The 21,749-nt window shown below is 41.8% G+C and overlaps 4 protein-coding genes across 5 annotated transcripts; 1 reads left to right on the top strand and 3 right to left on the bottom strand.

The window, feature by feature from the left end:
• Window positions 1-1,239: 1,239 nt before the first annotated feature.
• LOC120418254 (OTU domain-containing protein 5-B-like) lies at window positions 1,240-7,091 on the bottom strand. Of its 2 annotated transcripts, none has more exons than XM_039580569.2 (7): window positions 6,842-7,091; window positions 6,684-6,766; window positions 3,212-3,728; window positions 2,988-3,144; window positions 2,246-2,915; window positions 1,995-2,182; window positions 1,240-1,918 (listed from the first exon to the last, which is right to left on the bottom strand). In XM_039580569.2, exons 1-7 carry the CDS (start codon window positions 6,983-6,985, stop codon window positions 1,761-1,763), a joined length of 1,917 nt encoding a protein of 638 aa, XP_039436503.1. In that variant the 5' UTR covers window positions 6,986-7,091; the 3' UTR covers window positions 1,240-1,760. The 2 variants fall into 2 exon arrangements, with proteins under 2 accessions (XP_039436503.1, XP_039436501.1); XM_039580567.2 differs by having other exon boundaries at window positions 1,992-2,182; window positions 6,842-7,090.
• A 3,610-nt stretch (window positions 7,092-10,701) lies between these two features.
• On the bottom strand, window positions 10,702-11,272 carry LOC120418264 (protein kish-like). Its single transcript, XM_039580581.1, has 3 exons — window positions 11,115-11,272; window positions 10,939-11,048; window positions 10,702-10,880 (listed from the first exon to the last, which is right to left on the bottom strand). Exons 1-3 carry the CDS (start codon window positions 11,115-11,117, stop codon window positions 10,775-10,777), a joined length of 219 nt encoding a protein of 72 aa, XP_039436515.1. The 5' UTR covers window positions 11,118-11,272; the 3' UTR covers window positions 10,702-10,774.
• A 249-nt stretch (window positions 11,273-11,521) lies between these two features.
• On the top strand, window positions 11,522-13,320 carry LOC120418263 (U3 small nucleolar RNA-associated protein 15 homolog). The gene is made up of 2 exons (XM_039580580.2): window positions 11,522-11,727; window positions 11,800-13,320. Exons 1-2 carry the CDS (start codon window positions 11,638-11,640, stop codon window positions 13,285-13,287), a joined length of 1,578 nt encoding a protein of 525 aa, XP_039436514.1. The 5' UTR covers window positions 11,522-11,637; the 3' UTR covers window positions 13,288-13,320.
• Window positions 13,321-16,499: 3,179 nt separating this feature from the next.
• LOC120418248 (ras GTPase-activating protein 1-like) lies at window positions 16,500-21,476 on the bottom strand. The gene is made up of 9 exons (XM_039580562.2): window positions 21,318-21,476; window positions 20,797-21,085; window positions 20,426-20,539; window positions 19,379-20,364; window positions 18,968-19,314; window positions 18,689-18,911; window positions 17,937-18,626; window positions 17,718-17,871; window positions 16,500-17,657 (listed from the first exon to the last, which is right to left on the bottom strand). The coding sequence occupies exons 2-9, from the start codon at window positions 20,963-20,965 to the stop codon at window positions 17,506-17,508; spliced, it is 2,835 nt and encodes a 944-aa protein (XP_039436496.1). The 5' UTR covers window positions 20,966-21,085; window positions 21,318-21,476; the 3' UTR covers window positions 16,500-17,505.
• Window positions 21,477-21,749: the final 273 nt, after the last annotated feature.

Raw genomic sequence — 21,749 nt, 5'->3', positions numbered from 1 at the left:
AGCCTTTACACAGAGCTCACAATTACTACCAAACGTTTTGTTTGATAGTATGTGTGAGTTCCGTGTAAAAAGTGACAATTCGTAACTTTTTAGCTTGACTTTGTCTAACCAATTTACTCCTCAAGGATGTATTAAGGAGCCATTACACTACCGCAAACAAACAAACCAACTCGCAACTTTTCCTTTTTTGACAGTTTGCCAAACTCGCAAACAAGGCAAAATGTATGCAGGCTGATGTTTGTACAAACAAATCCAGGCAAACAAACAAAGCATTTAGATATGACAAACAAACAAACAAACTTTGTGGCAGGTTGGCTGCATTTGTTTGCAGAAACGTCAACCTGCATAGAGCTTTATGACGTTTCGCGTACGCACACTAGCGCACTATTTGGTTTAGTTCTGTTTAGCTGGCTGACGAAATATAATTTCACTTAATTTTCGTGTACGTAAACGCAATACATGCGCACGTGGATTACTCTATACATTTGGATTAGATAAACCTAGAGTTTATTAGAGAACGGATAACTCAAATCAAAAATACCAATCGAAGCACGAGAACTGTCAAACGAAGGTAACAAACGAGAAAAATCCATTGTGTATTGCTCGTTTGGTATCTCCGTTTGACAGTTCTCGTGCTTCGATTCAAAGATACCTAGGGACCATCCATAAACCACGTGGACACTTTAGGGGGGGGGGGGGGGGGTATGGCGATTGTCCACGCTCCATACAAAAAAGATTTTTTTTGTATGGACAATTGTCCACGAAGGGGGGGGGGGGGGGGTTCGAGATACCCAAAAAAGTGTCCACGTGGTTTATGGATGGTCCCCTAATTTAAGGTCGTCTTCCACTTTTGGGGCAATGAAGAAAATTTGAGTATTTTCTAAATGAATCAAGATTTGAGTATTTTCTAAAACAAAGATGGCCACCAAATGGCCGATCGGAAATGTTACCTTTCAGAGCCTTAATTCGATTGGTACTTTTGATTCGAGTTGCCCGTTCTCTAGTAAACTCTAGGTTCTCTATTTTGGCTTTGTTTACGAGTTTGCCGCAAACAGGTTTGCGAACCACGTTGTCCACGCGATCGACTTTCCGGACGTAGACCAATGCGCCATGGGTTTCATATGTACATAGGACTTTTTGAAAAAAATAAGGGAGAATTATCAATCGAAATCATCGCAAAAGACGAACATCACGTTTGGATATCACATCCAAACATCCAAAAAATAACAAACACGACTGTGTCATTAGGCTACATTTATTTTGTGATTCGAATTCAAATGTTTATCATTTACGCAAAAACTTAAGCGTCTACATTTAATATGCGTGTGTGTGTTGTTGTTGTTGTGTTTTCATTTTATTTTATAATACATTTTTATTAATGGTTCAATAAATCACTTAGCCTAGCTAAAAAAACTCCAGCAAATTTTATCATCAATTTGGAAGTGATTTCTTGGTGAATAAACTAAAAAGAATTTTAGATTCGCAAATTTGCTTAGATTTGGCAAAACAAGAAATATAAAGAAAAAAAAGTTAAACAAACCATTTCAATGTCCACCGAACAAAAGTGGGAAGTAATTACGAGAGATAAATCTTAGCCTTATATTAGCATATTTTTGTTGTTGTTTTGCGCTGCGTTCGTTCACCAAACTATCTTTCTCTTTATTAGGTAGTGCTTGCACGTGTGTGTTTTGCTTCTACTTGCAATGTGTTTGTTTGCTTGTTTGTTTGTTGTTACGATTATTGCTCAAGATCAACCCACACTAAGGCGACGGTGAATCGTACTCCTCGTCCGTCGTGCCGCCGTACTTGTCGTCCTGCGAGGAGGAGCCTTTGGTTCGGTCGCAACGCTTCACGAAATCCATCGCCGATTCGGCCAGCGCCTTTTGCAGCATTTCCCGCTCGCTTAGCTGGGCCCAACCTGAAAAGGGGGAACAATTTAGATGGTGGTACAAATTGCTTCTTTTTTGTTTTTCGCTTGAACTGTAACTCACTACCATCATCGGTGTAGGAGGACTCGAGCAGGGATTGGTAAAACTCCGAAACGGGCTCTTCCTTTGTTCGGGTTTCACTCTTGGCCGTGCCTGATGTGCTAGCTCCGCTGTCCGCCCCACCTTCGTCCTCGCGGGCAGGCGACTGTTTTGACTTTTTTGGTTGAACATCGGCGACGGCCGGGGTTTCCACACTGCAAAGAGGACAAGCGTTAGCGGCGAGATAGCTGGGAGATGCCCTTTGCTTTGCTACTTACGGTGAGTTTAGATTCCTTTTCTTTCTTCTGTTGCTGTTGTTGAAGTAGTACGGAACGGAGCAGGACGACGTTTCCGGAAGGGGGGAGCAATCGAGTTCGAACGAAGTGTTTTTCGAACTAGACGAGCAGCTGCCGGCGTTGAACGAAGTGTTGTTTGAGGGTGTTGGCGAGGTCGATTTGCGGAAATCACGCAGCAAAGACTCCGAGTACGAGGTCGCCGCATCCAGGCTCTGCTTGGGCGATTTTTCCGGACTGACCGCGGTGCTACAGCAGCCACCTCCACCGCCGGCAGCATCACTGGAGGTTATCGTGCTGGTGCTTTTGCTGTTCTTGCCCGTACTATCGCGCATGTTGTCCCGACACCACTGGAGGTACGATTCTCTGGCAATTTGCTCCTCGATGGCCTCGTTTGTGGCCTCCCAGTCGGTGGTCTTCAGCTTGTCCTCAAACATTGTTTGCTCAATTTCCAACTCCTCACTCATTCGGACGGCTTCGGCTACCTGCTTAATGTCCACCTCGTCGGGTCTATAACCAGCTAGACCCAAACCGACGCCGACGGACGCTTTGTACGGATCCATGATTGCGTTGTAGTGCGAACATCGCTGGTACGACAAACGCAACGGCTCGTTTCCGTTGTTGATCTGATCCGAGTTGAAAATGTTGATCGGTTCTGAAATAGTACAAAACACACACAAATTACTATTGACCTCAACTAGATAAGGTTACACTCATCTTCACTCACCCAATTGATAGCAATACAATTCGACCGAGCGGTTGTACATTTCGGACATTGCCTGAATTTCAATGTGATTTCCGTGAACGTGATTGGCCCGCTTTCGAGCAACGTAGCTGTCAATGTCCTCGGTTACAAACTGCGCAAAGTATTCTCGATTTTGAAACTGAAACACAAAAAGATCAACAAATCAAATCCAAAGTCTCTCAAAGTCGTCAAACCAATCAACCTACAATGTAATCCATCGTTTGCTGCCGGATAATCTCGTGCATGTCCTGATCGCCGTAGATCTGAAGCGAAATCGCCCGAAACAGACAGGCGCCGTCCTCTTCCATGTCCTTGATGATGAACCCGCGATCGGACATAATCTTGGCGAACGATTCGTCCCGCTTTTTCCACTCGTCCGGCGTCAACTGGGCGTCCTTTTGGCCGACGTGCTCGTCACCGCTGTTGTACCCGGACAGCGAGGCCTCGTCGGCAGCGGTCGGAACGCTGCTCTTGCACGGATTGCTGCAGCTGCTGGCCGAGCTGCTGCTGCTGGGCAGGGCCGGAGCAGGCGACGTAACGGTACTCTTTGGAGAGCGACTTCCGGCGCTGGCACTGGCCAACGGACTCGTACATGTGGACGACGTGGGCTGCTTTTTGCCACTGGCCGACGACGGTGAGCCCAGCGGGTAGTTTGGCGAAGCGTTCTTGTCACGCTCCCGGTTCTCGCGTTTGTGGTGGTGTTCACGCTTCGGGCGAACGATGCTGTAAAATATTTTTATTTAAATATTAAAAAAGTTGTTTTTGAAATTGAAGCCCAGCAAAGGCAAGGTTTTCTAAAGTTTTGATTATCTGTTACCAGCCGAAAAAATGCGTACTCTTCTTTTTTCAAAAAAACAAGCTTTGTGTACTCATGATTGCCTTTTATTATTAAAATAAGGCTGGTACAAATTTTATTAAGAGATTTTCACTTTCATCGAAATATCTGAGATCCGGCCTTAAAAAAGTGTATAAATAACACTTAAGTGCTAATTACTGTTGATAGGTTTGCCAGATCTTCGATTTTTTAAGCAGATTGGAAAGATCTTTTAAATACCTTTCTAAAAATGTATAACATGACGGATTTTCTTACAAAAACCACCCTTTTTACAATCTTCCGAAATTTTGCTAAAATCGTTTTTTTAAGCATAACTGTTGAAGTACTTTTCTAAACTTCAAAATTTTCACTAGGGTCATATGGGACCCTAAGACGGATCGAATGCGGCCAAAACGGTCAAAATCGGTTCAGCCAGTCCGGAGATAATCGAGTGCACGGACTCACATCCAGGCATGTAATTTTGAATTTCGAATAGGCACTAAAAATCAATTTTTCTTCAATTAAAACTTTGGCATTTTTTATAATGTTTATTAAAGTCTACTTTTCATATTCAGTTCAGTATACCTTGTAACTGTAAATATTCCTTTACTGCTAATCAACAGTTGAAGACGAAAAACAACTTTTAAATGTTGCTTAGGATTCTTATTTGTCTTATAACGAAAATCCCGATCTTGCAAATTGATTCTCAAACTATTTTTTTTAAGATTCGAATAACAAGTTGATGTCTACGACTACCAACTACGACTCGGACAAATTCGTTAAATTCAGAACAAGTCTTTCAGTGAGAAGTTAGAATCGAAAAGCAATAATTCGGTACAGTTTGAGTCCTAACGAACCATTCAATACAGCGTTTTGTTTTTAAAATTCGCAAAGGAAAATTAAAAATTTAAATATCGCATGGACTAAAAACTCATTTCGTATAAAAGTTAAGGGTTTTTTCCTTCCTCACCATACTGAGGAAAGGCTATAAAATCACTCGAAAACTGAACTTCTCAATTAGACCTCCTAGACCCACCTTCATGTATACCTATCGACTCATAATCAAATTCTGAGCAAATGTCTGTGTGTGTGGTTGGATGTTGATCAAAAAAAATGCACTGGATTATCTCGACACTGGCTGAACCGATTTTGTCCGTCTCGGCGTCATTTGACCCGTCTTGGGGTCCCATAAGTCGCTATTAAAAATTATGCGGTTTAGTTAAGTACATCAAAAGTTATGCTAAAAAAACGATTTTAGCAAAAGTCCGGAAAATTGCAAAAAGGGTGGTTTTCGTATGAAATTATACATTTTTAGAAAGGTATTTAAAATACCTTTCCAACGCGACCTAAACAACGCGACCTGACAACCATATCAAAAGTTATAAGCACTTAAGTGTTATTTATACACTTTTTAGAGGCCGGATCTCAAATATTTTGATGAAAACGTTGTCCAATATATCATGCGACCTATCTTTGGATAGGTAATTAAATGACCTTTCCAACGAATGTGAGGAAGGCACCAACCACCTAAGGGTGGATTAAGTAACGTTTTTTTTTTTTGCAAATTCGAAAAATAGATGATTTTGTGTATTTTCTTTGTAAAAAATGCGTCTATCAAACCGTTTATCGTAACAACATTTTAGTTTGAAAAATATGGGCAGTGTTTTTTTTTTCATCTGGTAACCAAAGAAATATTATCCGGGGGTTTTTAAGGAGGTATTAGACTACTATGACAAACAAACAAATTCGCACTTTTCCTTGTCTGACAGTTTACCAAACTCGTAAACAAAGCAAAATGAAAAACAAGATCAAATGCAATCGTTTTTCGCTAGAAAACATTTTTTCAGCCTTGAGCTGGACTGTTAGATCACAAATTGAAAAAATATTTACAAAAGAAAAGTGACAAACGCTTCCGTAAATTGTTGGATATTTTGAAAATTTCGACATATGCCAGAAGTATAACTTATGGCTTTAATATTGCATTTCATGCATTTTCAAATTCTAGGGGGAAAATGCTTTAAATATTTTTTAAGTTTATTTATACGAGGTGTAATAATATTGAACATTTAACTACCCATTATAAAATAAATTATGATTTATTAGTGACAAATTCAAATATAATTATAATCAAAATATGCATTTTCCAAACCAGTTAAATAGCATGCCTAAGAAATTATTTATTTTTGATACTAAAATAGTTTCCGTAAACTGGGGTCAATCGGGACACATGGGGCGAATTGGGACAGCAGTTTTAACCATGTTGGAGCGCAATATTTTGATTTTTCTTGTTGGTTTTGGTTAAAACAGACTCAGACGGTTCTTAATTTAAATTGCAAATACGATAGTGTCATCACTAACGCAGCAAATTAGGATTTCACCTGTCCTTTCAATCCCATTCCAGGTTGACGAATCACACGCACGGGAAGATGGCTAATCACAACATTAAATGTTGTGCTTGTAAATGTGTGTGTGTGCGTGTTGGAACAAGTACAAAGTGCAACACAAAATTCTCATCGAACCAGAAATAAAAAGAAAGAAAATCAATGCCAGCCAGCAGCAAACAACGAGCTCTCCATGCTGAGTTTCTGCTGCTGCTGCTGGTGCGCTTTCCGTCGTAGCGAGAGACGACGATGAATAAGATGGCGATTTTGTTACGAGCTGCTGTCCTTCCTCATTCCACTTTGTTTTTTTTCGCCCTATCGGAAAATCCGCGACGGATTGTGCCCGATTGGTTTTCAATCTGGACCCTTTCCCGACACATTGACCATTGAACATTAGGGACACAAATACCGTCCGGATGTAAGCTTCCGGAAGCAAAAAAGTCACATGAAAACATTCGAGAAAATGCACTTTTTTTCGCTTACTTTTTGTGGGGGCTCCGACGGTGGCGGACACTTTCGTTGTCAAAGCTGTGCGGAGTGTGGACCCGTTTCTCCCGCGGGAGGGGCTGCAAAGAGAAGAAAAAAAAAAAGACGGTTCCCTCAGTGAGCTCACTCCACTCCAGGTCCGGAAGGTTCCATACCTGACTTTCTGACGTCAGCTGATTTAGGACAACATTCCGATGTGTGGCACGGACCGCCGTCCCGTTGTTGGCCAAATTTTGCGATGTGCCCTCTTGGCTGTCGTCGCCGGAGGTTTTTTGGTTGACGAGCGGTTTAATCGTCATGATTGCAACCAGCTGCGCCCACTTTTTCCTCAATTTTCTGCACCACTAATGGCGTTTCCACGGGAAACTTTTTCACTCTTCCACCAGATTAGACGTATCGAGAAATTAAAAGTGAGAGTGTGTGCAACATGGAGTTAAACTTTCTATGAAGATGCTGTGAAGGTTACCATGACTCTTTGAAAAGTTTAACTCCATGTTGCACGCACACACTCTCACTTTTAATTTCTCGATACGCGTATGACACAACGATAGAGGAAAAAAAAGAGAACTGCGAGAAGGCTACTGTGATGGACGTCCAACTAAAGGAAAATATTTACGTTTTGAAACTGCGTGGTGAAGGGATCATCCGAAAATTACGCTTTCATATTGTTTAGAGAAAATTCTATTTTCCATAACTAAAGGCTAATATTTCAAAAGAGAACTGGTACCGAACTGAGCTGAACTAAATAATTAGGTGTAGGCTGAAAAAAATAACTTAAAAACAACTTCAAAATATTTTTTATTATTCAGAAAATGTGAGTATCACTGGGCAACTTATGAATGACCCCCAAAGAAAAATCAACACAAAGAGAAGTTTAAATGTGTTTGTGACAAGACATCAGCAGTCATCTACACGGTAAACAAAAAATATGATTTGAGTAGTTAAATTTTTGCCCTTTTCAGTTGATGAACAATTTTTGGTAGCACCGATCAACAAAATTTATGTGCAAGCTCAACTCGAGGGGAAGTTAGGGCCCTAACCCGGGTCCCCAGACACACGTGCACTTTGATTTTTTTTTAAAAATAGTTATCTTAGCCTGAGCTTACGCACACTAGCACCCCATTTGTTTTGCTGGTGGATACAAAATTTAACCTCAATCTTTTTCGTGTTCGTACAACCAACCAGAAAAATCAAAATATTGTGCTCCAACATGCTTAAAACTGCTGTCCGAATTCGCCCCATGTGTCCCGATTGACCCCAGTTTACGGTACATAAACAATGTATTAGGCTGTTCAAGCACAAGCATGACTTTTTTGGGTCTCCTACGAAAAGCAGAATCTCAAAAGGCCGAATCCCGTAAGGCCGAAATTCAAAAGGACAAATTACTCGAAAGGCAGAATTCTCATAAGGCCGAATCCCAAAAGGCCGAATGCTCAAAAGGCCGAATCTCATAAGGCAAACCGCGCCCAAAAAGGCGGAAACGCATTCCAAACTTCGTTTGTAATGCGTTTCCGCCTTTTTGGGCGCGGTTTGCTATTATTGTTATTTTAAACCATAGTTATGTAATAAACATTGGCTTCGAAAAAAAGAAGGCTGCTAACAAAATTTTAGGTATTTGCCGCAAAAAAATAATTGTAATTATTTGAATTCATTTAAGTACTTGGTGACGAATGATCCAATTTCGGTTACCGTCACCATAATTCAATCAACAACAAACACTTTTGAAATGTTTTAATTCATTCTACTCTACTCATTTGTATGCATGGTAACAATATGATCGGTAAAGATAAACAGAATGTACTCATTATGTACTTGTTTTGCTTAAAATTATAAAAAAAGAACACAGTTCATTAGTTTACTGAATCTTTGAACATCATAATCAATGAAAATCGTCAAAATATGAATTAAATTCTGAATTCCGTAATCATTCTGCCTTCTGAGACATTCGGCCTTTTGAGACGTTCTGCCTTCTGGGCAAAAGACAAAATTCGGCCTCTTGAATTTCGGCCTTCCGAGATTCTGCCTTTTGAGTTTCGGCCTTTTGAGGTAATCCCACTTTTTTCTTACTGATAAATGAGCTGTTTTACAATCAGCAGTAAGTGTTTTATTTTGTCTAGTTTTTTACATTTTTTGCTGGTAATTATTTTCAAGTTTCGATCGGTTAGAAGAGGTTTTTCTTTTTCACGTATGACGAAGAACTGCGGCGAGAGTGTCATTCTGCGATATCGCCGATAAATTCCCTGGCTGATTTTGGAATCCTGCAGCTCTTCCTTGTCCAGCGAAAAAACATAACTAATTTTAGCAATGCTGATCCAACAAACAGAGAAGATTTTTACTAAACCAGTAGGTTTTCAAACGGAATCAAACAATTAAGACAGCTTCTGGATGGATACAACCGCATCGACTCCATAAACAACTTCCATTTATGAATAATCATACAAATTTCGATCTCGCCTGCAACTTAATAAGATTTCTTGACTTCAACTCCAGTTCCTCGAAAGCCACACATTTTTATTCTTGCAAAAAAAACAATTTTTGATGATCGATAACAATACTCTCTACATTTGGCGAACAGTAAATTGGTTCCACTTTGACAGTTCTAAATTGAGGCCGTTTTGCGAACCACTATTCAACACCCAGACTCTGACCAACGAACGGGGTACAAACTAAAAATGTGTCAAACGAAAAGTGACCAGCCACCGGGGGTTGAGACAGGGCCGAATGGTTTTTCTCCAAAGTTTGTATATTATGGTCCTAAATAGAGACCCTAAATAGGGAGACTGGTCTAAGTTTGCTAAATCGATCTGGAAACGTATGTTTTGAGCTTGGCAACACTGATAAGTTTTGCTGGGCGTAAAGGCGAATGCTCGTTTGGATACGTCAAACTCGTGTCTGTTTGGGTACGTCAAAGAATCCTGTGAGAACGCCGTGACTGGGAATGGGGAGGGGGGTCGAAGGCTGTTGTACGACCCATACATTTTTTTAAATTTGTATAGAAATGTTGTTACGAAAGAGAGGGGGGGGGAGGGGGGGGAGGGGCAAATCCCATATATGAACGCTCCCTTATGTTCAGTTTGGTTATCTGCATGCATCCCACACGTTCAGAAAAAAAACTCAGTTTTAGTCAAAACCGAACCTACTCAGAAATGAGTCTGTAAATTAAAGTGCCTAATAGAAAGTGGGGACACGAGAAACTGAGAACCCAGCGATTTTCTGTCAAAGAATTGAGCACCTCCAAGATCTTGCAGATAAGGTGCTTACAATCTCTACTTCTTCCATAGGTTTTGTCAAAAAATGAACACCTTCCATTTAAACGCTTGGTAAATTTTGAGTGACCAACTGTGAGTGGCATTGAATTTTGAGTGCCTTGTCCTCACTTTCTATTAGGCACTTTACTGTAAATGGGACATCTGTCAGATTTGAGTGAATTTCACTCAGAACTCAACGAAAACTAAATGAAATTCACCAGAATCTGGGTAAAATTCACCGAAATCTGACAGATGTCCCATTTAATCATTTCTGAGTAGGTTCCGTTCTCGGTTCCGTTTTAACGAAAATGGAGTGATTTGAACATGCGTGCACCCTAGGGTGACCAACAAATTTAAAATTTTGTAAAATCTCAATAGATACTGGCTCGATAATAAGTATAATAAGTAGGTACCTGTGCCAATTTTGAGCCAAATCGGTTAAGGTTTAGGGGTCGCTTTTTACCGTTGAAGTTTATATGGGGAAAATCGCGAAGATGTATGGGGAAAAACATCGTTTCAGTATTTTTCTGCCAAGCTAGTGCATTTTTGTGTGTTAGCTTTTCCATGGAATAACTTTGTCGAAGAGAATAATTATTGTCGCCTCTGAAGTTTGTTCAAAAAATTATAACATCACATTTAAAATCTCCGACTATTTTTCACAGGTTGTTAAGCTACCAATAAAAATCTGTTAAATTAAATTCTAATAAACCAATCTTTGCTTAGGTATGTTATAAGGAGTTCTCTGTTAATTATAATGCTTTTACGAATTTGTCTGATTTCATACAATTTTCAATACCAGAATAATCAATTTGAAAAATATCGTAAATGCAACTTCCTAATTTACGTGTAGAACAGTATCGAGGCTGCCATAAGGACGCAGGCCAGGCCAACCCAGGGAGACTTCCGTTCGCCAATACGCGCCAACTTCCAGAAAATCCCCAACATTCTGTGAGAAGAAAATAAAGTTGAGAAACTCAGCAGGCCAAAATGATGCTCATTCTTACCCGGTCTTTTTACGGTCGATGATGCTCGGGAAGAGTGATCGGAGGTAGGCGCAGGTGCAGATCATCAGCAGAATCACCGACAGCAAGCTTTGGAAGTTAAATATCGCACTCTGCAACACGAAATGCGAGTTGCTTTTGGTTAATGACTTAAATTAGAAGTGTAAGATCAAACTTACCATGTTTATAAACTTTCAAATATCCGAATATCACGAAAACTTTTGAAATTTGCGAAACAAATTTCTGTCCCGATCGACCATCGACGTGACGTGTTTACTTTGAGAGCTGTCAAAACTAGTAAGCTAAACTACACTTTGAAAAGGGTGGAGTGCGATGGGTCAGCAAAAAGCGTTCTACTCGGATTCGTCTCGGAGCATAAGAAGATGGATCGAAATTGAAACTTATGTCGAATGTTATGCTTTTTACAAAGAAATTTTGAGGAATATGTAAACCAGCTAAAAAAAACTACCAAATACATTTTTATACTGTTTACGCCTTTTTGGAACATACGTTAATAATACTTTTTTTGAGCGCTAGGTTAGCCCTCTTTGGTAATTTACAGTAGGGGCTTCATTAATCGGTCCATTTGATCACTGTCAACCATAATTCAAAACAAAACACTTCTCCACGTGCGACCACAAAAATTATCCGGCGATTTAAAATTTCTTATGATTTTTGTGCTGAAATATTCAAACTGATGAAATGGCGGACTTTAAGAAGATCAACGCGCAAATCTACGCCAAAACGGCCACCACATTCTCACCGGACACAATCTACTGGAAGAAGCTTGGAGTAAGTGTGCACTTTGCGGTGTATGATTTATGGAGCAGAATTTAGCATGAACAAAATAATTTCAACTTTCAGGTTCCGACGCTCGTGAAGGAGTTTGGCGCAATCGATTACATCGATTTTAGTCCGGTGGAGCCGTATTTGTTTGCGGTGACGGCGTCTGTTCGCGTGCAGATCTACAACCCGGTCACGAAACTAGTCGTGAAGAACATTACCAAGTTCCAGGAGGGTGCCCACTGCGGTTCGTTCCGAAACGATGGAAACCTGCTGGTGGCGGGCGATGACCTCGGCAAGGTGCGACTGTTCGATGTGTCCACAAAGTCGATTCTACGGTTCTTCCAGGGCCACAAAGCACCCGTCCACAGGACGTTCTTTAACGCCGATGGCCACCACGTGAGCAGCTTCTCCGATGATAAAACCGTGCGTTACTGGGACATTGCCACGGAGAAGCATTTGGCCACATATTCGGAGCACTCGGATTACGTCCGAGCGGGTTGTACGAGCCCGGTTAGTCCGAATATTATCCTGTCGGGAGGATACGACCGGAAGATCAACATGTACGACACCAGAACCAACGAAAAGGTTCTCTCGCTAGACCACGGAAGTCCGGTAGAGTCGTTGATTTTCCTTCCCAGTGGCGGTATCTTTATCAGCGCAGGAGGCACCTCTGTCAACGTGTACGATGCCTTGGCCGGAGGACGCAAGATTGCTCAACTGTCGCAGCACCACAAAACCGTGACCTGTTTGCAGCTGGCCAGCGAAGGGAAACGGCTGCTCTCCGGAAGCTTGGACCGACACGTGAAGATCTACGACATTGCTACGTACCAGGTTGTTCACACGATCGACAACACGAACGGAGTGCTGAGCTTGGGAGTGTCCAAAAATGACGACACCCTCGTAACGGGAATGGTCGACGGACTTATAGCCATCCACCGAAGGGACAGCGACAAGGGCAAGGACGAGGAGGAGAAGGGCAAAGCTCGCAACAAAGGTCGCGCTCGGTTCAACAACATTTTCGAAAGCGCGGATCAGCAAATTACGGATTTCCGACACGATAAAATTGAACAGTTTGATCGCATGTTGAAAAAATACGAATACAACCGCGCGCTGGATAGCGTGTTTGTCGCGAGTGTCATGGGAAAGACCCCGGAAAAAACGGTCGCCCTCATCAAGGAACTCATCCGGCGGAAAGGATTGCAGCGGGCACTTAAGGACCGAAAGCATTCGTTTCTGGTAAAGTTCATCGGTTTCGTCTTACGCCACATCGGCGACTACCGGTTTACACCCACCCTGGTGGACGCAGCTAACATCCTGCTGGACGTGTACGAGGAAGAGTTTGGCCAATTTGCCGGAACGGACGTCGGTAAAATGTTTATCAATCTGTCGCGAAGACTGAAAAAGGAGGAGAAAATTTTGAACGAGTTTCTCGAGGTGCAAGGACTGCTGGAGATGATATCGGCCGCAGCCGACCTGAACCAGCCAGCACTCGGAGATGAGGAAAAGGAAAGTGACCTGCAGGTTTCGCTGTCGGCCCAGCAGCAAGGGGTAATCAGTGTTGAATGACATTGTGAGTGCGAATAAAGTTTATAAAATCAATATTTACCTATCGTTCTGTATCACAGCTCTCCTTTTCCATCAGGTTCAATGTTAAGGTCCTTTAATCTATGGAATTCCCCAAAATTTCAAAATTAAAAACTCAAGACTTCAAAGAGTTCACTCAAATCTCGTTTCAAAATTCCGGACTCTTCCCAAAATTTTCAGACACTTGAATAAAATACATTTTTCACGCAAAGTTTCTATTTCAAATCATGAAACCGTCGAACAACAGTTTATTAATAAATTCTGTAAAACTAATTACTTTTGAAAAAATATCATAGAATTAGGGCTTTTTCTCAAAATTTATTTTCCCTAAAAGAGCACTCAGTTAGCAAAATCTAAATTTAAAAACATGATAAGTTGAACTTGTTTAAATCTTTAAAAATAAGCACAATCACAAATATTAAATTTCATGGCTTATTTCGAAAATTGCTAATATTTTTTTAAACTTACAACATGATTATAGTTCGACGCCAACATTTCAAAAAGCTTCATGTAAATACAAACCGTGCGTTTCGAGAAAAACGCATATGAATGTTGAGCATTTGTTTTGCTGGTCGGTACAAAATTTAACCTCAATCTTTTTCGTGTACGTACACGCGCACGTAGATAACTCTATGCTTCAAACATCCTTATTTGTTCATTTCTAGAGTTTTTTTTATTTGAATAGGTTCTATAAACATATGAAAGACATTAGCTTATAGGACCTTTAAAAAAAACTCTAAAATTGTTTTTTGGTTGAAATATTCAAAAATATTAAATTTAAAATAAAGCTAGATAGCAAGTAATAATTTGTTTTTAGCAAATGAATATTTAACTGAATCCATTTTAAATAAGAATCCATATTAAAAATGGCCAAATCTAAAAATTCGTGAAGGGCAGAAGTATTTTTTTTTTAATTTTTGAGATTTTTAAATGTATGCTTTCATATATAGAGATCCTTAATAGGGAGACTGGTCGAAGTGGGTCATCCCATCTGAAGCGGAACAGCATTTGAAAATTACCCTCTCCGATCCTGCTCAAATTTGGCAGGGCTGTTGGTACTATCAAAACCTGGGTCGAACGGAGAGAATCTTCTGTCTCATTTTTCACGCTATCTCTCGAGTTTTCCTTTCTGCTCTCACAACCGCAAGCTTATGGAGGTGGCTCGCACTGACAGCGGCTCGACATCCTCTCCGCTTGCCTTAGATCAAAACATGCAAGAATCCTGAATTTCATCCAAATCGGACCACCCCCTCCATTTTTGTACCTCCCCAAAAATCGACTTTTTGGCGATTTTGGAGCGAACCTCCTAGTTTCAAACGGCGATAGCTCAGGAGCCACAAATCTTTGAAGGTCGATCTTAGACTCAATTTTGAAGGAAATTGGACGTAGAATCCATTTCCGTGATCAAACCTTTGAATAATTTATTTTGTCTACCTGTATTACGCAATTGAAAACTTCAAACGGCCGTATCTCAAAACACCCAAACTTATTTTTTTTATTTGACCTCACCATCGTTTCCCGTATTCGTATTTTTTTTTTGATCGTATTCCCCGGACAATTTTAAATACTAATCACTTATCGACAGAAATGAATATGTTTCGTTCCAGAGATATCGAATTTAAAAGTTATGTGTTTTCAAGATTACCTACATCAGCTTCATTCGCCGCATCTGCTTGAAGCACACAGGCGGGCTGATTAATAACTGCTAGCTGGTGTTTTGGGAGATGATTAATTTAATTAATTAATCAAAATTTTGTCAAAAATCAAATGGATTCTACGTCTAATTTCCTTCAAAATTGAGTCTAAGACCGACCAAAAAGTCGATTTTTTGGGGAGGTACAAAAATGGAGGGGGTGGTCCGATTTGGATGAAATTCAGGATTCTTGCATGTTTTGATAGTACCAACAGCCCTGCCAAATTTGAGCAGGATCGGAGAGGGTAATTTTCAAATTTGCACTTTTTCGTGCACAGTTGAGATGGAATGACCCATATAACGAATAAGAAAGCAAAATTTGGATATTTAACAATATACATTATTTAACAATTTTTTTCCAGCGTGCCTCTAATGTTGGCAGGTCAGAACTTTGACATTCAATTAAAGCTAATTAAAAGCGTTTTCAACTGAAATCGAGTGATAAATAGCTCAATAAGAAGTGAGCAAGCAAGTTTCTATCACAAGTATTGCAAAATTAGTTGTTTAAATAGTGAAAATCAGCAAATTGGATGGAGTTAGGAGCGAGAGCTTAACCTGCCAAACATACGAGAATTTCCCCTATCGATGATTTTTTTTGCTAAACAAAAACTTTTTGCGGTACATCGAAGTTTTACAAAAAAAGCTAAAAATATAAATGCATAAACTTTGAAAAATATTTGCAACGGCCAAAAAATTACTTAAATAAAAAAATAAACTTTTTTTAAAATATAAAATTTTGTATTTTCTAAATTGTGGACTAGCCAGCCAAACCGGTAGAAGCAAAGGGATGAACTTTCGAAAAATGTCATACGTGTTTAATATTTGTCAAGTTTTCAAAATCTTCAACATTTCTAGGCACAAATCAATGTGTTATTCTAGAGTTTTTTTTTTAAAGGTTCTATGACCTACTACTGTGTTTCATATGTTTATCAAAAATCAAAAAAAAAAAAAAAACTCTTGAATTGTGATTTAGATAGCTGACAAAAATAACAAATTAAATAAAGCACGTTGTTGTCCTCAGCGGTGAAGTTCAATCGGTAGCAAAATTTGCTATCCCACGGTGTAACAATCGGAGTTTTTGTAAGGTGGCAAAATAAACGTAGGTATCTATAAAACGGGATTAAATTTGATTTACCCCCATCGGTGGAGGCGCTCTAATTCCATTAAACCAGTTCACGTGATTTTTATTTTACATGGATGGTTCTGAACTTTCAAAAAATAAATTGCACAACTTTTTTTCTAATCGTTTTATTATAGATTATTATTTGTTACATTTTACGTCAAGTATATATATATAATATTTATAAAAATGCATTGAGAATTGTTTTGGGCTAAAGCTTGGCCTAATTGCTCTGGATGACAGGGTAGATAAAAAAATATATTTTAAATAGAAAATGTTTATGACATTGAAAAAAAAAACACATACAGTATATAATGTACGACGTTATATAAACTAAAATGGCGTTGGTTCTACAAAGGTTTTTTTTTTCTTTTGTTGGCAGGCAGCTGTGCGCCCGGTCTCTAAGGTGAAACAAATCGGTATTCTTAAGAGTAAAACCGAGGATTAAATTTTGTCCACGTCTTTTGGTATAAACAAACTCATGCCCTTTTTCCCTACCATTTATGCGCTTTTCCACTAAAATTAATTCGTTTCACTTTGTCCCGTTGCGTTGCTTTCTCCACTCTCTACCGGGCTATGCTAAATTTGCATTCGTTACTGATCCAATACACTTAATCATGTCAGCTAATCCTTGTGTGTGTGTTTTTTTGGGGAGAAATCGGAGTAGATAAAAATTCTGTTGATACGATACGAATATAGAGCACTGTTGAGGAAAGACGCTACGTGTTCGGGGGGAAATATACGGGAATCGACTAATGTTTCCTCTCAATTCTGTCGCTTTCTCTCAAATTTTAACCACGTTTTTAATTGTTAATGACTGAGTAGTGGAAATAATATCTTTTTTTTTACTGAAAAGCCCTGTATTTCTAAAGAAGCGATATATATGTATATTTTGCGGATTAAAATAAAATTATCTGTTTTCTTTTTTGCTTATTTTGGAAACTAAAAACATCCAAACCTTTTAAAACACATGACATTTTTGTGCGACGCCCTTCATTGTTACGAGGCGATGATTTGCGGTTGATTTTTTCTTCTTAATTTTTCCCTGTGGTTATCAAGTTAAACCTATAAATTTACCTCTCCTGAGTTACGTAAAATGCTAAGAACGATTGTTTTCTATGCCATCACGTGTCCATCCTTCCTTCATGCGATAGAACAAATTAAGCTTGTTTCTCCTACATTGACTGTTTTTTCTTGTTGTTTTTTGTTGTTGTTGCTGAAAACTGTTAAACATGCGATTTCTCTGCGCCTTATTACGAACATGAATATATGCAGAATATATATAAATTTTCCTTGTGTTGTAAATGTTGACCGTAAATTTAGCTTTTTTCCGTGTCAAGAGAGCAAAATATCAATTTCTTCATCACTGACTGTGTGACTGACTGACTTAGCTAATCATCTCGCGGTACTTTAGCTTGTGCTTCGACAGCATCTCCGTGACGGTGACGAGCTTTTTGAGCGAAGTGTTGGTCTTGCTCATCGACTGCAGCTCCGGGAGGTAGGACACGCAAATGTGCAGGATCGTGGCCAGCTCGCGTCCTGTTTGAAAATTAGGTTGATTTATTGTTTTTTTTTTATCATGCAGAGCGTAGCACTTACCGGCATCCGAGCTGGACAGCACCGGATTGGTCTGCTCAATCATGCACCCGGGCGGCGGGTTCGGATCGGTCACCGAAGACAGCTGGTCTAGGAACACAATCATGCGTTCCTTGTTCTTCAGGATGAACGGGTTGACCACCTCCATGTACGGTTCCTGCGTTGAACGAAGGAGAAACTTGAATGAGATTGCAATTGTAACGCGACATAACAAACGTTTACCTTTCCACCAAACTCGACGAGATTTGCGAGATTTTGCAAACACTTTGCGACCATGATGAGCGTGCGAGTGCCCATTTGATGCGGCGTTTCGCTGACTAGACCAAATTGACGAGGATTCAGGAGGGCGGGGCACAGCAAGCGCAGAAAGATAAACCCGGAGACGACACGGGTCCGCACTAACCGTTCGCTGGGCGATGGCCACTTGGCGACCACGGACTTTTGCAGGCAGTTGCAGATGAAGCGAACCGTCCGGGGACACGCGTCCGGCGAGGTGAAGATGGACTGCGTCACCTGGTCCAGGATCATCAGCAAAAATTCCGCGTTTGAGCATGCGTCGTCGTTCACGTCCATTTTGGTTGGGTTCAGCTCTCCTGACTGCTTACTTTCGAGTATTCTTTGGATTGTGTCGGACACGGCCGACTGCAGAAAAACGGTGCACTCGGCACGCATGTAGAGATCCATCAGGGTGGTGGCCAGCGAGGCGCCACGGAAGAGCGTTGTCGTTTCGTTTTCCCGTGCCACTTCCGCCTGGCACAGGATTCTCAGCAGTTCGGTTTCACGCTTCTCGTAGCGGAACACTTTCAACAGCGAGGTGGCCAGCGGGATGCGATCGTTGTGACAGATTTCGGATAACGCACGAACCGCGTTCAATTCCGCCTCGACCAGCAGCTGCTGTAACGGGCTGTACTCCTGCAAATATCACCGGATGTGTTAAACAGACTTCTTGACTCGAAACCCCAAGCTCAACTTACCTCGCACGGCATGACCAAATCGTCCAGATATCGTATACGCAAACGGATCGATCCCCACTCGCCCATCGGGGTCATCCCGATCAGCGGGTACCACTCCTCGGTTTCCTGTCCGTTCTTAAGCCCACACAGGTCCACGATCAGCTCGGCCACCTCCGAATCCTTACCACGTTTGCCCTTGCTCAGTACGGTGATGGTAACGGTCACCACATCCGGCGGGACATCACTAAAAACGATTCCTATTAGTCAACGAACTTATTCTCCCTAAAAAGCTGAACTTACTCCAGCACAAATTCCTCCTCCCAGACGGGATCGGGTGCGGTCTTGACGCGCGTCTTGCCCACCTTGACCTGGTTCAGCGACACAATACAGTACGGGTTAGGCACGAGCTTGAACGGCAGCCGATGCGCCTCCAGGATGTGCAGATTCAAACAGCGCAGTTCGCGCAGCCGCGGCACCTTCGACTGGGCCTTGCTGAGCTGAGACACGCACTGTGACTTAAGCGCGTTCACCCACTCGACGTAGCTCTCCTGACTATTGGCACACAGATAGGTTATTGTCGCGAGACACGGCAACGCACGCTCGACTATTTGGAAAACGCAGCTTCGCTCCCAGAATGACTCATGGCACTGGCAAAGGAGAAGAATGGTCTATTACCTCAAAGGTACATACAACTCATAAGAGTCAACTCACCTGATACAGATACGCGCACGACAGATCGATCAAGCCCTTCGGTTTGGTTTTCTTCGGATTGTCGTAGAAGCAGAGATGAGTTTCGGAGCCCTCGACTAGCAGCGCAAAGTATAGCTGCTTCCACTTGCTCGTCTTGTCCGATTTTTTCAGCAGATAGCCGTGGTGCTTAATACCCTTCGTCTTCTTCAGAATGTTCTGGTCGCGACACTCGCGCAGCGTGGCATAAATCTTCTCCGCGGCACTCGCGACACTGTTCGGTGGATGCAGCTCCGGCTGGCTTCCGTTGACAACCGGATGCATCAGCGTGTGCCCTTCGACGATTTGCTCCTTTCGGTAGCGATTGATGACCGCGTCCAGACACTCGAACGTACGGCCACCCATCAGATAGCGGACGCCCTTTTTCTCGATGCGAAAGCGTTGAATTTGGTTGTTGATGTGGAAGAACAACGAATAATCTCCTGGAGAATTGTCACTTGGCCGCACCAGGAAGCTTCCGGGTCCAGCCTTGACCAGCATATCCACAGCCTCGTTCTTTGAGCAAGTCGGATGGAACCACGAGAACACCGTGTTTGGATCGATTGCCGGGTCCAAATCTTCCACCAACTCACGGAAGATCATTCCTTGTTCACCGGTTCGATGGGCGGTCACCCACAGCCAGCCATCACCCATATCATTATGCACGAAGAAAATGTCCCCCTTCTGAAACGTCAACTCGTCTGTGTCCGGCATCTTTGTGTACGGCAAAATTGCCACAACTCGCTTTTTATCATTGACCGGCTCCGGCGGAGGTACCGGATAAACTAGCTTTTCCCGCTTCAACAAATCGCTACAGGACGTGTAGTAACCGACCAGATCGCTCAACGAAAAGAACTGCCGCCCACCGATGTAGAAATCTCCGCACACAGCCGTAATCCGGAAGTGATTGATGCCAGTCCTCCCGGAATAACTCAACACGTACGAACCCGGCTTGCGGTCACTCTCACGAACTGCAAAAAATAGAGTTGTTTATTTTTACGCAGCATAACTCAACTTGACCAGCAGACGTACCCAGATAACTGCCCAAGCGGGAAGCCGATTTCAAGCGCTGCTCGGCGCTGAACCGATCCAGCCGACCGTGGTACCACTCGCTCTCCGGCGGAGCCGTTATGGCGGGACGATCCCCTAGACGGTGGAGAAACGAAACGTGCGTTAGTGTTTTAGAGTGCGGAGTTGCGTTGGGTGAACACTTGAGCCGTAGACTCAAATGCGTGGTGTTATGACTTGGGATTCAACTACTGCTGGATTGGCTGGCAACGGTATAGGTTCTGACGTCGATTATGTCCGAGAAGCTGGAAGAAGACACTGCGTCGTGGAAGAAACTCGTGCTCCTGAATGTATACATTTGGGTTAATTTAGTACAAAAACAAATCAAATCCTACCATTCAACGTGGTCGGCCCGTCAAACTCGTCTTGGTCCAGCTCCTGGGCAATGTCACCCAGATCGATGCCTCCGCCGTCCTCGGAACCAGTCGACGGAGAACCGAGCTTGTCCCGCTGGAATCCGCCGATGGCTCCCCCGCTGCCACTCATTCGCATCATATCTGCCATGATGGCCCTTGTTGTTTCCCCCCCGCTTCAATCCACCCAATGTCACCCGTCTCCTCAACCCGTTGCCACCACTCCCAGCGATCCGATCCTCTTCCTGGGGGGTAGGTTCGCTGATGTTCGCTAAAAAGACGAAAACAGAAAAAAACGGTTCTCTGACAACTTTCGCAAACATTTTCTTTGTTTTGCGAAGCCCTTTTCGTCCTCCACAACCGCAGTAGGCTGATTTTTCAATGTTCGCACGCCTACTGCAGCGCAAACAACACCAAAGGCAACAAAAGCAAAAGTTTGTCAATACGATGTTTGGCCGGAAAATCGACCGAATTCGACATCCGATGACTAATGTTTCACCTACCTGTGCACACCGGTAACAGAGGAACACTTTTACACCATATTTGTCTCGATTTAAACCATTTACGAGCGATTAAAACAACATTTTTCCAACTTTTTACCAAGACACCAGATTATGGATGATTAATCGGGAATAATATTGGAGTCAGGTCAGCGAAGGAAAAAAGTCTGACACAAGCTGTCACTGCTCCGCTGAAACTTGAACAGACGTACGTTCTAGCAAATCTGCCTTATCGACTCTTGGGTGCGTTCGTTTTTAGATTTTAAAACTCACTCATAATTTTTAATATGCTAGAACTAGAACTGAACTGAACAAAATTACGTGTTTTCTTAAATTTAAAGTTAGCTGCAACTTCAAAGAGTTATTAAATAGAATCAGAGATTCAATCTAAATAATGTTGTGCGAAATGCGGTTTCAAACGAAAGGACCATTCTG

This window comes from Culex pipiens, chromosome 3 (genome assembly GCF_016801865.2).
Source record: "Culex pipiens pallens isolate TS chromosome 3, TS_CPP_V2, whole genome shotgun sequence".
Taxonomy (NCBI): domain Eukaryota; kingdom Metazoa; phylum Arthropoda; class Insecta; order Diptera; family Culicidae; genus Culex; species Culex pipiens.
The sequence above is the reverse complement of the archived record's forward strand: the minus strand, read 5'-3'. Positions and strand labels throughout refer to the sequence as shown.